General features: G+C 41.4%; 2 protein-coding genes across 3 annotated transcripts; one reads left to right on the top strand and one right to left on the bottom strand.

Moving 5' to 3' along the window:
* The first annotated feature begins 3356 nt into the window (after nucleotides 1-3356).
* LOC4333317 (large ribosomal subunit protein eL19x) lies at nucleotides 3357-5563 on the top strand. The gene is made up of 5 exons (XM_015777253.3): nucleotides 3357-3523; nucleotides 4387-4509; nucleotides 4589-4902; nucleotides 5200-5246; nucleotides 5331-5563. Exons 1-5 carry the CDS (start codon nucleotides 3412-3414, stop codon nucleotides 5353-5355), a joined length of 621 nt encoding a protein of 206 aa, XP_015632739.1. The 5' UTR covers nucleotides 3357-3411; the 3' UTR covers nucleotides 5356-5563.
* Nucleotides 5564-6281: 718 nt separating this feature from the next.
* LOC9266605 (putative disease resistance RPP13-like protein 1) lies at nucleotides 6282-10348 on the bottom strand. 2 transcript variants are annotated; one of them, XM_026024231.2, is made up of 3 exons: nucleotides 9941-10348; nucleotides 6652-9504; nucleotides 6282-6565 (listed from the first exon to the last, which is right to left on the bottom strand). In XM_026024231.2, the coding sequence occupies exons 1-2, from the start codon at nucleotides 10295-10297 to the stop codon at nucleotides 6727-6729; spliced, it is 3135 nt and encodes a 1044-aa protein (XP_025880016.1). In that variant the 5' UTR covers nucleotides 10298-10348; the 3' UTR covers nucleotides 6282-6565; nucleotides 6652-6726. The 2 variants fall into 2 exon arrangements, with proteins under 2 accessions (XP_025880016.1, XP_025880017.1); XM_026024232.2 differs by having other exon boundaries at nucleotides 6282-6562.
* Between the last annotated feature and the right edge of the window lie 3973 nt (nucleotides 10349-14321).

Here is a 14321-nt window from a genome sequence, read left to right as displayed (position 1 = left end):
ACGTTCCCCCGGACTTGGCCCGAGCAACGTTCGCCCGCGCCTCCCTATAAACCGCCATGAATCAAAATTCCACTCAAACAGAAGACACGAGAATCTAAAAGTTTCTTTACTTACTTCTCGCCGATCGTCACAATGCGCTTACGTCGCGCAGGCGGAGGAGACACGTCGGAAGCCTACAAAACAACCAACATAGAGTGAGAACAAACCTTCCTTGCTACATAACCTGACGACAAGGTGAAAATTACTGAGGGAGTCGCCGCCTTGCGGCGGTGTCCGAGCACAGACGAGAATTTCCTCGCCTTAGTCGGAGCTTTGCCACCACTAGTGGTGGCAGCGTCAGACGCCACCTTGACGACCTTCTCTTTCAGAGATGCCGCCACCTGATGATCCGCGAGCGGACCGACGACATCAGTCAAAGGAAGGGCCTACACTAAATCATGTCATAAGCTGATTTTGAGCAAAGAAGGCGGACGCTTATCGAATGAACTCACATTGATTGCTTCGTCGTGCTCCGTCACTCCCCTTTCACAAAAGGGTGCGGGGATGTCGCTCGCCGTAGTCGGGCCGCTGATCATCACCTGACCAACACGCCGCTCCACGGCTTCGCTGCTCAGACCTGTCAAGAAGGAATCAATTTTTGATAAGTCGAAAAGGAACGCGAGTACAAGCATATCAAAATGAATGCGAGAAAGATACCCCGAGGAGAAACCCGGGTCGCGTCATCTGGCCCGGAATAGTTATAGGCCGGGTGGGCCCGAGCCTGGAGCGGCTGGATTCGCCTATCGACGAAGTCTGCAACGACTTCATATCCCGATAAGCCCCGTTCTCGGAGATCATCGATGATGTCGATAAACGATTGGAGAGAGGGGGTCAAGGGGGGCTTGGCGGTCCAGACCAGAATCTTGTTGTTCCTCGGGAACAACGAGGATCGGATTTGAATCCTTGATTTCAAGGTAAAACCACCTGTTCCGCCATTTACTACGAGAAGAGGGACACTGGAAGGGGACATAGCGCGACTTCATCCCGTCACGAAGTCGGAACCCGACGCAACCAGACACCCTATTGGGTTCCATCCAGCGCAACTCGTAATAAAAGCGGAACAGATCAAGAAAGGGCTCTACCCCAATGTAGGCCTCGCAAAGATGCACAAAGACACTAAGGAAAGCAATGGAATTGGGGTTCAAGTGCAGAAGAGAAAGCCCATAGAAATTCAAAACCAGCAGAAGGAATTCGGAGGGTGAAGAGAGAAACCCGCAGACAACATAATCTTCGATCACAACCATGCGACCTAAGATGGGCTGAGGATTTGTACCTCCTGCTTCCCTCTCCGCGTTTTCACGGCCAGGAAGGGCGCCATCCTCCTGGAGCTTCTTCAGGGTCGCGCTGGTGGAAGCCGACTTGCCGAGATCCATCGCTGCTGGAAGATCGCCAGAGATGGACCTAAAGCTGACGAAGCTAGGGTTCTTTACGGCAGTGGAGAAGGCGAGGAGCGCTAACGGGCGGTGTGTGCTTGATGGAGTGGGCGGACTTCAAAATGCGCACCCAAAATCCCTTTAAATAGGCGCACCCCCGACGGTGCGAATTCCAAGGAACTGAGAGAAATCCCCGCCGGAAATTTCTAGGTCCATTACGCGCGGCAGTTTTTGACTTAAGTTCAAAATTCACTCGTGACCGTTGGGCTTCAAACGGCATGTTCGACTACACGTCATCTCCGTGGTTCTCGTACCTGGAATGATAACGTTCTCGACACCCGAAGTCGCGAATGGTCGCACGAGTTCATTTTGAGCAGAAGTCGGGAGCTACTGTCAGGGTTACGGGTCAGGCATACCCTCTACCCTTCGATATACGTTACGTATCGACATGGCATACCCACGCGTATGCGGATATTTCCTTTATGATCTAAGGAAACCTTTCACGAAATCAATAGACGGGAAGAGTCCTTCTCGGATAAGAACTGGGTTACCTACGTATTGAGCTGGGTCTGGGTCTGGTGTGTTCGAGTCCTACTCGGAGACCACCAGACCTGCGATATAAAAGGGACCCCTGGGGAGGGCATAGAGGATCGAATCTCAGAGCCAACACAACCCACACAGCCTACGAAGCCGGAGCCTGCGAGGGGCCACGTCGTCAAGAGCTAGTCGAATCAACTCGACTACAATCTCGCCGGATTCGACAAGTTCCATCTTTCCTTTGTAACCTGTGTTTTCCACCATATAATCCCATATCAACTGGATTAGGGCTATTACCTATCAAGGGGCCTGAACCAGTATAATTCTTGTCTTTTGATTACTCGATGTCGTACTACGTAGATCCTTGTACCAGCGTACCCCAATACCCTCTATATCCGGTCTACGGGTATCACCCGTCGACAATCGTAATCAAAAAGGTGCATCGAAACGTTATCGGAAGGGAAAAAAAGATACATTTTTGAACTAAACAAACTATCAGACCAGCAAATAAATGATCCACCCACACAGTACATTTAGATTAATTAGGTGCATGCATGTTTAGGAACAGCCCATGCAATACACCACAGACCACACTTTTTTGCTAATATTAAAGCACAAACTAACAAAGTCAGCAGTACTACTCCATCCGTCCCAAAAAAAGACAAACCCTAATTTTCGTGCCCAATATTTGACGTCCGTCTTATTTAAAAAAATTATGAAAAAAATTAAAAAGACAAGTCACGCACAAAGTGTTAATCATGTTTTATCATCTAACAACAATAAAAATACGAATTATAAAAAAATTTCATATAAGACGGACAGTCAAAGTTGGACACGCAAACCCAGGGTTTGTCTTTTTTTTTTTTTGAAGGAGGGAGTACTTGTCAAACTTGGCCCATCTGGGGGTAAGAGCCGCGCCTATTTAGCATGCCACAGTTCCGATCGTGCGGTAGGAACTAGTAGCCCTCGTCCCCACAGTATCGTCGACATGAGTTCTTGAGGATATAGGTCCCATATGTTAGTGGGCCCATGTTTCTTTTTGTGTGAATGACTAATGGGTCCCATGCATATTTTTTAATTCTACCGCCACGTAGGTGCTACGTCAACGCTACGTGGACCGAAAACTCGGTCAATATTGCCACGTAGGCACCGCACGGCGCCACATCAGCAAAACCGCCTCCCAAAACGGTCCAGGGAGTCAAATGCACCGGTTTTAGGAGTTTGGGGGTCGAGATATCCGATTTTGTAATTTAAGGTCGTGGACATTTGAGGGTCATAAAGTGAACTTATTCCCGCTGCAAACCCCAACACACTGATGGGCCCAAGGCCCATGAGTCTCCCCGCTCGGGCTGAAACCCTAGCCCCTCTCACTATATAAACCCCCGGCGCCGCACGCGGCCAACCCTTGCACCCCCCTCACCACACACTCCACACAGGTAAGAAGCCGGCGGCGGCGGCGGCGATGGTTTCCCTCAAGCTGCAGAAGCGGCTCGCCTCCAGCGTGCTCAAATGCGGCAAGGGCAAGGTCTGGCTCGACCCCAATGAGGTCAACGAGATCTCCATGGCCAACTCCCGTGAGAACTCCCCTCCTCGTCCCTCCCCCCCATAACCCTCCCCTTGCCCTACCGTATGATGTTCTGTGCCTGCTACTTGTGTGGTGTTGATGCGTGATTTGCTTAGATCTGAAGCCATGCTGCTAATCCGCGCGAAAATTTTTGCCCCCGGCGATTCTGGTAGGAATATTTTATTGCTTCGTGGGAATCGCGTGCTCCCAGTTCTATAGGAGTTGTTAGGTTGTTGTGCTGGGTGTATTTGTTTGGAAGAGAACATTAGAGAAATGGCCAGTATATTGACCTTGGAGTGTATGCTATCTAGATTGGACCATGCAGTGTTGTTACCGATTGATCAAGGTTGTCGTTAGGGGTTCTAATCCAAGGCGCTGTTCTGGGAATGTGACTAACTGTCCTCTATAGTGATTAATATACAAAGAGACAAGGGGATGCCTGGCGCATTTAGATATGCATGTGCATTTGTGCTTCTTCGTTGAGTTATTCGTTACCTAAATCAGTTAGGATGCTGGCAATTCATGCCCAAATGATGATTACCATTAAAGGATCAGTTTTTTGTCAGTTTTGCAATTGCAATTCCAACTTCTAAAGCTCATTGGTTCATTTTGATTCTGCATCACCATTTGTACAACTGTGGTATGATCCTGTCTGAGCGTATGAATTATGGTGTAGCTTATCTGCAAGCGAGTTTGTGTAATGTCCTATTGGAATAGGTCACAACTCATTTCCTGCAAGAACCAATAAAATATCCTATTAATTATTTACTGTTCTAGATACTGAAGTTTGTTGCCCTGTATATATCTGTGACTCATATCACATGCCTGAAATTCTTGGAAGGCTATCTGATTTTTTTTCCTTTGTGCTTGCAGGTCAGAACATCCGTAAGTTGGTCAAGGATGGGTTCATTATCAAGAAGCCCCAGAAGATTCACTCCAGGTCCCGTGCACGGAGAGCCCATGAGGCCAAGCAGAAGGGACGTCACTCTGGCTATGGTGCGTTGTGTACAATTAAGTTCATTGTTATTTTAGTGTGAAAATGTCTCTGCGTATTCCTTATTCTGCCATTTTGCAGGTAAGCGTAGGGGTACCAGGGAGGCTAGGCTCCCCACCAAGATCCTGTGGATGAGGAGGATGCGTGTGCTCAGGCGTTTGCTGCGCAAGTATCGTGAGGCCAAGAAGATTGACAAGCACATGTATCATGACATGTACATGAAGGTCAAGGGTAACATGTTCAAGAACAAGCGTGTTCTCATGGAAAGTATCCACAAGTCTAAGGCTGAGAAGGCAAGAGAGAAGACACTCTCTGACCAGTTTGAGGCTAAGCGTGCCAAGAGCAAGGCCAGTCGTGAGAGGAAGATTGCCAGGCGTGACGAGAGGTTGGCTCAGGTGAGACGATTTCTATGGTTATAGTTTTTTTTTTTTCATTGGAATATCTAATGTGTTAGCATTTGCATTTCAATATTGAAATATATCTTATTCCACCAAATAAAAAAATGCTAGTAAAGCAATGCTGTCAACTCATTCATGTTAAATGACACTGGGACGTCATTCATGTTACAATAAGCTTGTCAAATCATGATTAATTTTTTGAAGATGTTCCATGGTAAAGCATATTTGCCTGGCTTGTTCATATTTGATTATTTGCTGGCCATGTGTTTTTAATACTTTTATGATGACAAACAGGGCCCAAGAGAGCCAGCTGCTCCAGCAGTGCCTGCTCAAACTGCGGCGTAAGTAGCATTGAACCATCCATTTGCAAATATGTATGCTTGTTTTCATAAAGTTTTATCGTCTGCAACTTCGTAATGATGCAGGGCACCAAAGAAGTATAAGAAGTGAACATCTGGCATGAAGTGTGATCTGCATGATTAGTGAAACCGTTTGAGGTGTTAGCTGAATTTTGAAATATGAACCGTTTGGCTTAGTATTTAAGTATCTTCCATGTCCGATACCTTAAACACTATATGTTCATGCTGCTGGATGTAGTAGATGCTTATGCAAAGATGATTTTTTTGTTAAAGTTGATGGTGATGTCTTTAACCTTTAATTTGTTTCCTCCAATTTCTTCGTTCCTGATAATTGAGAAATTAACGCCTTATGTATCTGGTACTGCCTCAATGCATATAATTGGATCGATATTTAACCAAACGGCTAAATCTGGATCTTAGCTGCCGTATGGTTCATAACTAACGATCATTCAACCAAGGTTGCATACACACATTCAACTTGGGGTACGCGTGAAATAGCTGTACCTTTTTACTACCCTGTCTTGCTCTAGACAATTGCAATTTGTCACCATAGATGGACAACTGGACGAATTGCAGTCCTGCAGACGCATAAACATGATGCATGAATAGTGATAGTGACAATCAATTAGTTGCAAAAATATGAAATTATTAATAAAAAATATGCAATTGTCGCTAACAAGAAAACTTGTTTATCCGAGAAATGCAACTGAACCAAAGGGAAATTTGAGGCAGCACTGGAAATCCGTGATGGTAGCCAAGTTTGTCATAAAATTAGAAAGCTCAAACCACATGTTTTTTAAATACTTCTACTTACGGTTCATGTTTCCTACTTCTATGAGTTTTTTTTTCATTTGTTATCAAGATTGGGAGCTCAGAAATATTTTGTAAGACACTTATATAACAGTTTTTCCTACATTAAAACCATAGCTATCCAGCTAATGGAATGTATGTCACATATTTTTTTCGACCTGAAATTGGTATATTTTGCACTGTAGTTTTTTTATAAAAAATAGGAAGTAGCACATCAAATTGGATTAATCAAGTTGAAGTTGGAGAACGACATGCAAACAAAATCATTTGCACGTGATGTTCAAAAATATTGCTCTCATACTTCAAACAGCATCGTTACTTCCATCATCGTCATTAATTGCTGTCCCGCTTGACTGCCCAACTTCTAGCATTTCATCATAGAAATCGTCATCTTCATCTTCATTGAAAACTTCAACATCATCCTCACTATTGTCGCTCAGTGCACCAAGAGCCTCTTGATCATAACTTGCATTATCAAATTCTGGTTGCTGCTGAGGATAAAATACATCAATTTCAGTGAAGAAAACAAAAAACAAAAGGCACAAAGAAAGCACAGATAAAAAAAAAAAGCTCTTACCTTATCTTCCTTGTCTATTAGAGACTGTTGCCACTCAATCCATTCCTGTAATTGAGGACAGTTCGTGATAATACATTACTGAAGCTGCTGTTGAAGTGGTTGTAAAGGGCACTGCAGGTTTGGGCAATCTTTTATTTTTAGAAGCTTGAGGGATTCAAGGCTGAACAATCCTACCACAGAAAATAGCCCCCGGCATCCACTTATAGCTAGTGCCTCCAGGATTGGTAGGTTCTTATTGTCAAGTTCAAGGCACACAAGTTTTTGCGTGAAACACACTTTTAATATTTGGAGCATTGGAAAATCCAGACTATTGTGTATTTCTTCGCTAAGATTGCCCATCAAAAGTAAGATTGTTAGGTTGGGAATAGTTGGCAGTCTTGTCAGCTTTTCACATTTCTTGATGACCAATTTTTTCAAAGAGGATGATAATTGATGTGGAAGGGTTCTCAATTCACCGCTGTCCTTGATTTTCAGCTCACGAAGTGAAGGGAAGTCACCATCAAAAACTCCAGTCCACTCCACCCATTTCGGCATGTTCTCAAACTCCAATTCCTCCAATACTGGGAATCGATTTGTGGAATTCTCGCCATGAAACTCCTGCCCGATTCTCTCTACTTCCTCCATGCGTATAACTACAAGTTTACGCAACTGAGGTAACTGGCCAAGTGTTGGAAGGAACTTGCAGCCTTGCTTCCATAAAGTTATCTTGGCCAATTGTGAATAGGCAGAACCTCCAAACCAACTTGGGTATTTGTACCCAAAATAGTCAGCTACCTCTAACTCCTCCAAGTTGCTAGTTGGCTTTAAGCTCTCAAATACCTCCTCTGCTAATTCTGGTGTTGCTTTTACATCTATATGACTAGAATTATGATCACATTCACTAGAGTAGAATCCATCAGACCAATCTAATCTTAGAGTTTGCACATGCTCTTTATTAATCAGGTTGGCTGTTTGAGCATCATCAACTTTGGTCACTCTACCTAATCCTGTAATGGTCAATTCACCATGGATATTCACTAAGTAATGTAGTTCAGCAATATTGCAGTGCCAATTGCCACTTCCAACACTATACCTTGTCAAGGTTTGTAGTTTGGTCAGATTTCCAATTCCTTTTGGCATGCACAGGGGAGACCAAAGGACTAAATTGAGATGCTGGAGCTTGACCAGCTTCTGAATGCCTTGTGGTAGCTCTTCAAGAAAGTTTGTTCTTGCATCTAAGATCTTCAAATTAAGGAGGTCACAAATTGATTCTGGGAGCTTGGAGATTCTTGTTTGGAAAATACTTAGATACCTGAGCAACTTCAGTCCTCTAATTGAATCAGGCAATGCTGTCATTGAGCTGCGGCTTAAGTCTAAAGTTCTCAAATGCCGAAAACTGCTCCATAGCTCATTATCAATTGTAAGGTTAATGTGATGTGAGAACAACTTGGAGAAGCATCTTCTGTTATTTTTGAAGAAGGATGAAAAATATCTTCTATTGTCATCCATAGAATTTACAACTTGAAATATCCTGATACCTCCTGACACTGGTAATGTACGCAAATCCAAATTCGCATGGTCTGAAGAACTCACAACCAGAGATAAATACCTAAGGCTTCCTGATGCTTCATTCATAGACTTCATGTGTTGAGTGTCTATTCTCAAAATATCTTCATATGAGATGGACGCGGCAAGATCATGTACAAGGTCATGCATGGTGAAGCAATCATGTCCTCCATCAAATAGTATTTTCTGAACCATAGTCCTCTGCATCAAGTCATTAAGGCACCTTGCAATAGTCTCAAGGTTTGTCTGGCTGGTCCGTTTAAGGAAGCCCAAAGATATCCACAGATATACCACATTTTCCTTCAAGAAAACATGCCTCTTAGGGAATAATGCGAAGAAAACAAAGCACCGCTTTAAGTGGATTGGCATTTGATCATAGCTTAATTTTAACGCCGGTAACACAGTATCCTCTGTTGTTGGTAACTCCCATTGTTCACTCTCCAATATGTCATTCCATTTCTCCTCATTTTCCTCAAAGCGAAGTGCACTGGCAATTGCCTTCACTGCTAAAGGCAAGCCAGCACATTTCTGAACAATTTTTCTGCCAATAACCTCAAAATCTGTTTTCATACTCTCATCTTGGTGCAAAAAGGCCATCTGCTTGAATAGTTGCCAGGATTCCTCAAAAGGTAGGCAACTCACATTGTAGGGGTGCATTGTCTGGACTATTGTTGACACACTTGTATTGCGGGTAGTTACCAATATTATGCTTGATTGTGCAGGTGACATGGCTGATAATAATGCATCCCAAATATCCTTCCTCTCATTCCACACATCATCAAGAACCAGCAAGAACTTTCTGCCAACAACTTGTTCTATTAGCATATACTGGAGCTGATCCATTTGTGTCATCTGACATGGTTTTTTCGTGAAGGACATGATAATTTTACGCATTATGCTTTTGAGATCAAAATTCTCTGAGACATGAACCCAGCCCATCAAGTCAAATCTGTTCAGAATCCTTCGATCATTGTACACTAGTTGAACAAGTGCTGTCTTTCCTACTCCACCCATTCCAATAATGGGAAGAACTGACACATCTCCTTCATTGGCACCACCCACAGAGAGCAGCATTTTGATTATCTTTTCCTTATCTTCATCTCTACCAAAGATAGTGGGCTCGTCAACATATGGGGTAGTAGGCAGTGGGAGCATGCTATGTTCCTCATCTTGCATTGTTGTATCTGTATCATCTAGACGGAGATCATCCCATGCCTTTGTGATCTCCTTAAATCTTTCTAGGATTTTTCTTACCCGAACAGCCAATTCATCAGGAATTGAAACTTCCTCCGGTTCAGTTTCAGGTTCCTGGAGATAAAATACTTGAATAAAAAAAATAGAAAATAATATTTTTCTAGTAAGTTGCTTGTAGAAAGTGCCTTTTATTTATAAAACCATTTATAAAACCATTTTTTATAAATTTATTTTTTATTTGATAATTTCTTCATTAAATTATTACAATCATTCAATCCCATGTTTTTACCTAGCTCATTTATTTCACTGTAGTTGACATGACAACAGCTGCAGACTAGCAACGGTTTTATCGATGATTCTTATGTTAGAGATAATGGAATATGTCAATATACTTCAAGAATCAATATTGTCTACCTATGGTAACATGAGTAATTAGACCAACCATCCACATGCTTGCATTTCACTAAAATGGTAAATCTGCAAAACTTTTCTGATGAATCAAACGGAAAAGGAAAAGAAAAATCACAGGAGATCGAAGAACTGGTGGTACCTTCTTGTCCCCCTTGTGCTTGCGTTTACGGCTACTGCCGCCATCTCCATGACTGTTTGGATCATCCATCCTTCGCCGCAGAAGCTCAAACTTGTACAGATCGATTGCATCTTGGGCATCGTAGGCAAACTGCTGAAGCTCCCTCAGGTGAAGCCTCTCAGATGCATCTCTGATGCTGTGCTCATCGGTGGTAGCAAGCGTGCGCTGGATCCTCGCCATCGTCCTCTGCAGCGTCCTCACATCCCTGAGTGCAGAACTCTGCTCATTGGATGCTGATGCTCCAGGTGATGCCGAAACCAGTGAAGAAAGCTTGCTTGCCGTCCACTTGATGATTCCTGAAGAAATCAGGCCAGCCATCTCCCTCCTTGTTCCTCTACCTGCAAGAAGGTTGGGTTTCTCAGGAGAAATGAGTGTTGCAAGCTGCAACTTGCAACCAAAACAATATGGCTAATGTTGACTCTGTTGAGGGGAAGCAGTAGAATATTCAAAGGCAGCCGGTTATTTTGAAGCTGCACATGGAGGTTCATGCAGCTGTTGGCCATAATCTTGTTTTCTTATACTGGACCACTTGTCCTTGCATGGTGCAGTGCAGCAGTACTATTTATGCTTTAGTATCACATTATATCTCCAGATTCAATAATAGATATCTATTTATCATTTCTTGTGGTAGCTCATAGTCAGAAAACCACAGCAACAAGTCCTCATTAATACTAACTCCCAGATTTCTCCAGTATTTCACTGTAATACAGTCAAACATCCCACAGATTTGGTTACTAATAAGCATATATATAACTTGGTATTAAAAAAACTCGACCAGTGGAGGCATGACCACCCCACATTAAGAAGAAGAAGCCTCAACCAAACCGACTAAGAAAAGCCACGAAACCTGGCCCCTAACACGCGGACTCACGTCGTATGGATCGGTCCTTAATCCTGCTTTAAAGCCCTTGTCCCCTATACGAGGGCCCACCCTTAATAGGTCGATTCTTAACACATTTTTTTACGAGGGCTAGCAAGTGATTTTTTTTAACTAGACCTGAAATTCGCTTCTATAGAGAGTTGGGCCCAGGACCTAGAGGTGCTACTAGAGTATCACAATACATACAACTTAGTAATAGCCCCTTGGAACTGATACCTATACATTAACTACAAAATATTTCCCACTAGACTCTAGAGTATTATAGTTTCACACGGATATTTACGTATCAGTTGACTTAACAGAAAATATTTTAAAGTAGCACATGCACTTGATGAAAATCAATGCAAAGTAATATAATGAGTAGATGCATGTTTTGCAGAGTACAGCTTTAGAGGTGCACAGCTGGAACGAAAGCTAGATACATGTTTACCATGAAACTTCATACAAAAGTCTGAAGATTGAAGCAGCTACAACACACCGTTGATGTTCAGGTGTAGTGGGAAAGAAGCATTACCTGAAAACTCGAAATATCAGAGCTCTTCTGAAGGCTGGACCACTTCTTAAGAACATAGTGTTCCCATGCCAAAGTTTCTGTCTCCTAATATGTATGTATGATTTCTTATAATTCCTTGTTTAGTTCATCATTTTAATTTGAATATTACCGCAAGATGACAGAATTAAGTCCTTCCAGTTGTCAGTAAGAAGGCGACAAAATTCTTTGGGCATTTCAATGAGGCTTGGTTAGTATAAACTGAATTATTTGACCGTATAGAATCACTAAGATCAATGATTAGAACAAAAACTTAGTTTACTATAGAGGTCCGTGATTCTCTACACCAAGTCAGGAATAGCATCGACCATCGACTTTTGCAGTGCATATCAACAAATTGGTCCCTTTATTTCTCATGAGCGTGAAGCAATAGGATCATATTTTCAGCCAATCAGCTAAAATCTGCCAGGCCAACTATACAATGAAAAGAAGAGAACTAATAAAATGGCTATTTGTGCCCCCCAACACAATTCCCTAGTTCTTTCTGACATATGCAAATAAGCTAGGCCAAATAACCCCATGGCATCATGATATACTAGATTAAAAAGACGGCTTTGGAATTGGTATGTTTGTCCACACAATCAAGATGGCTTCCAAGTTCTATAATGCTAACTTCCATTTGCAAACTGTTCTGAAAAGGAAAAATCAGAAGGCAACAAAAGTCATTAGTCTTTTACAATAGTCTCCCAACTACCTGCGTAGTCTTAATTCATAACCATTTTACCTTCTTAGTAATTACCCTATCATGTGCTCATCTAAGGCTGTGTTCGGAGGAGGGGGTGGAACCCCTCCTCTCTAGCACGCAAAACGAAGTTTGTTTTATTGCATGATTAATTAAGTCTTAACTATTTTTTTAAAAAAATGGATTAATATAATTTTTTTAAACAACTTTCATATAGAAAGTTTTTGCATAAATCACACCGTTTAGGAGTTTGAAAAGCGTGCGCGTGGAAAACGAGAGAGGTGGGTTGGGAAAATGGGGGAAAGAACACAGCCTAAGTCTATCATCTATCATCTTGAATCTGTATCCAACAATGGAAGTAGGAATTTATAAAAGAAGCTAAAAGTGCTCATGAAATTGACATTCAACACGATGTTCATGGCCAAATTTTTTGTTAACATTACATTGCGTGTACTATGTAAGGGCATGCTTGGAAGCTTAGTATAATTTTTTACACTTGCAAACATGTTACACCTGTAATTTAGGTCACAAAGGAAACCCTTTCAATACAATGTAATACTTTTCCTTACTAAATATTACTAATTTTGATGAATGCTGGAATTTCTTCCCCTTGTCAAAGAATGACTTACCTTATTGTAGCATAACACAAGACCAAAGTTGGATATTTCTGCATCATGTGATCCCAGCTGATAAACCACAAAGAAGAATCATGCATAAATCTGATTTCACTTCACAGATCAAGCAAGAAATTAAATAACTAACACAGATATGTTGTATTGTACATGTTATATAGGCTTTTTCTGACATTATTGCTATGGAACAAAATAGCAAAAGATGGACCTTTTGTCTTGAACAACAGCCAGAATGGGAGGTTTAATTTCAGCTTTAATTGAAAAAATAAAATAAAAATCAAGTCATCAGTAGCAATATGTAACACAGAATAACACTACCAATTTTCAGTGCATAGTAGCTCTCACGGGATGCATGATACATGCTGGCTGTCACTTTTCATCAGCATGTGCATGGTTTATTCTGCAAGAAACAGACAATGAAAATACTCTGTTGATACATGAGCATAGGCTACCTTCCCATACATTGAATAATGAATAGTAGAACTGTATGGAGTGGGAAAAAAGGATAGCGTGCGCTGCCTGCAGTTAAATACTGTGCAGTACAAATCCACATCCAAAGCTAAATTCACCTATATGTGATTTCACATAATATCAAGCAAGCACATTGCATTGGAATTTGGAATAATCATATATCTCATTACACCGCTGATAATGAATCTTGATTGAAAAGGTTGTAACTATCACATTCTTTTCTTTACTGAGATTCCTATGTTTAAGCCCATACAATGGAATGCACTGCAAAACTGTGGCAGATGGAAGATTTCTATTGGTATTCAGAGTTACTATGGGATACTTAAATGGAAAAGAAAACAATATACACAATATCAAAACACCACAAATTAACATAGAGAGATTACAGGTTAGTTAACAATAAAATAATTTAGCTACGTGTTTATCGAGCACCTTAAATGCATGTATATCTCAGAAATTAAGAGATACTCCCTTCATCCAAAAATCTAAAAACATATTTCTTTTATCACCATGACCAAGAAGTAATTAACTCATCCACCCAGTGACAAAACTAATGAACTACACACATGCATGTGACAATACTCCCTCCGTCCCAAAAAAAAGACAAACCCTAGGTTTGCGTGTCCAACTTTGACTGTTCGTCTTATATGAATTTTTTTTATAATTTGTATTTTTATTGTTGTTAGATGATAAAACATGATTAATACTTTGTGCGTGACTTGTGTTTTTAATTTTTTTCATAATTTTATCAAATAAGACGGACGGTCAAAAATTGGGCACGGAAACCGGGGTTTGTCTTTTTTTGGGACGGAGGGAGTAAGTACTAAAAGGACGTCTTGGTTCCGGTCAACAATTTAATTTAGCATATAGAGATTACAAATAGGCCTTAGACTTTTGGAAAACCAAAGAATGAAATAGGTATTAGACTTTTGGATAGAGGAAGTATCTAAAAGCTAAATGTAAGGTTCATATTTAGAAAAAAAATTCAATCCATGAATGAAACAACAATTGACAAACTATAATCTATGTTGACAAATATATAGCATACGAAAAGATTCATGGGACTTGAGAGGCATTTCTGATGGATCCAGAACATGATGCTTATTAATTTCGGTGTTCTTACAACA

This window comes from Oryza sativa, chromosome 3 (genome assembly GCF_034140825.1).
Source record: "Oryza sativa Japonica Group chromosome 3, ASM3414082v1".
NCBI lineage: Eukaryota > Viridiplantae > Streptophyta > Magnoliopsida > Poales > Poaceae > Oryza > Oryza sativa.
The sequence above is the reverse complement of the archived record's forward strand: the minus strand, read 5'-3'. Positions and strand labels throughout refer to the sequence as shown.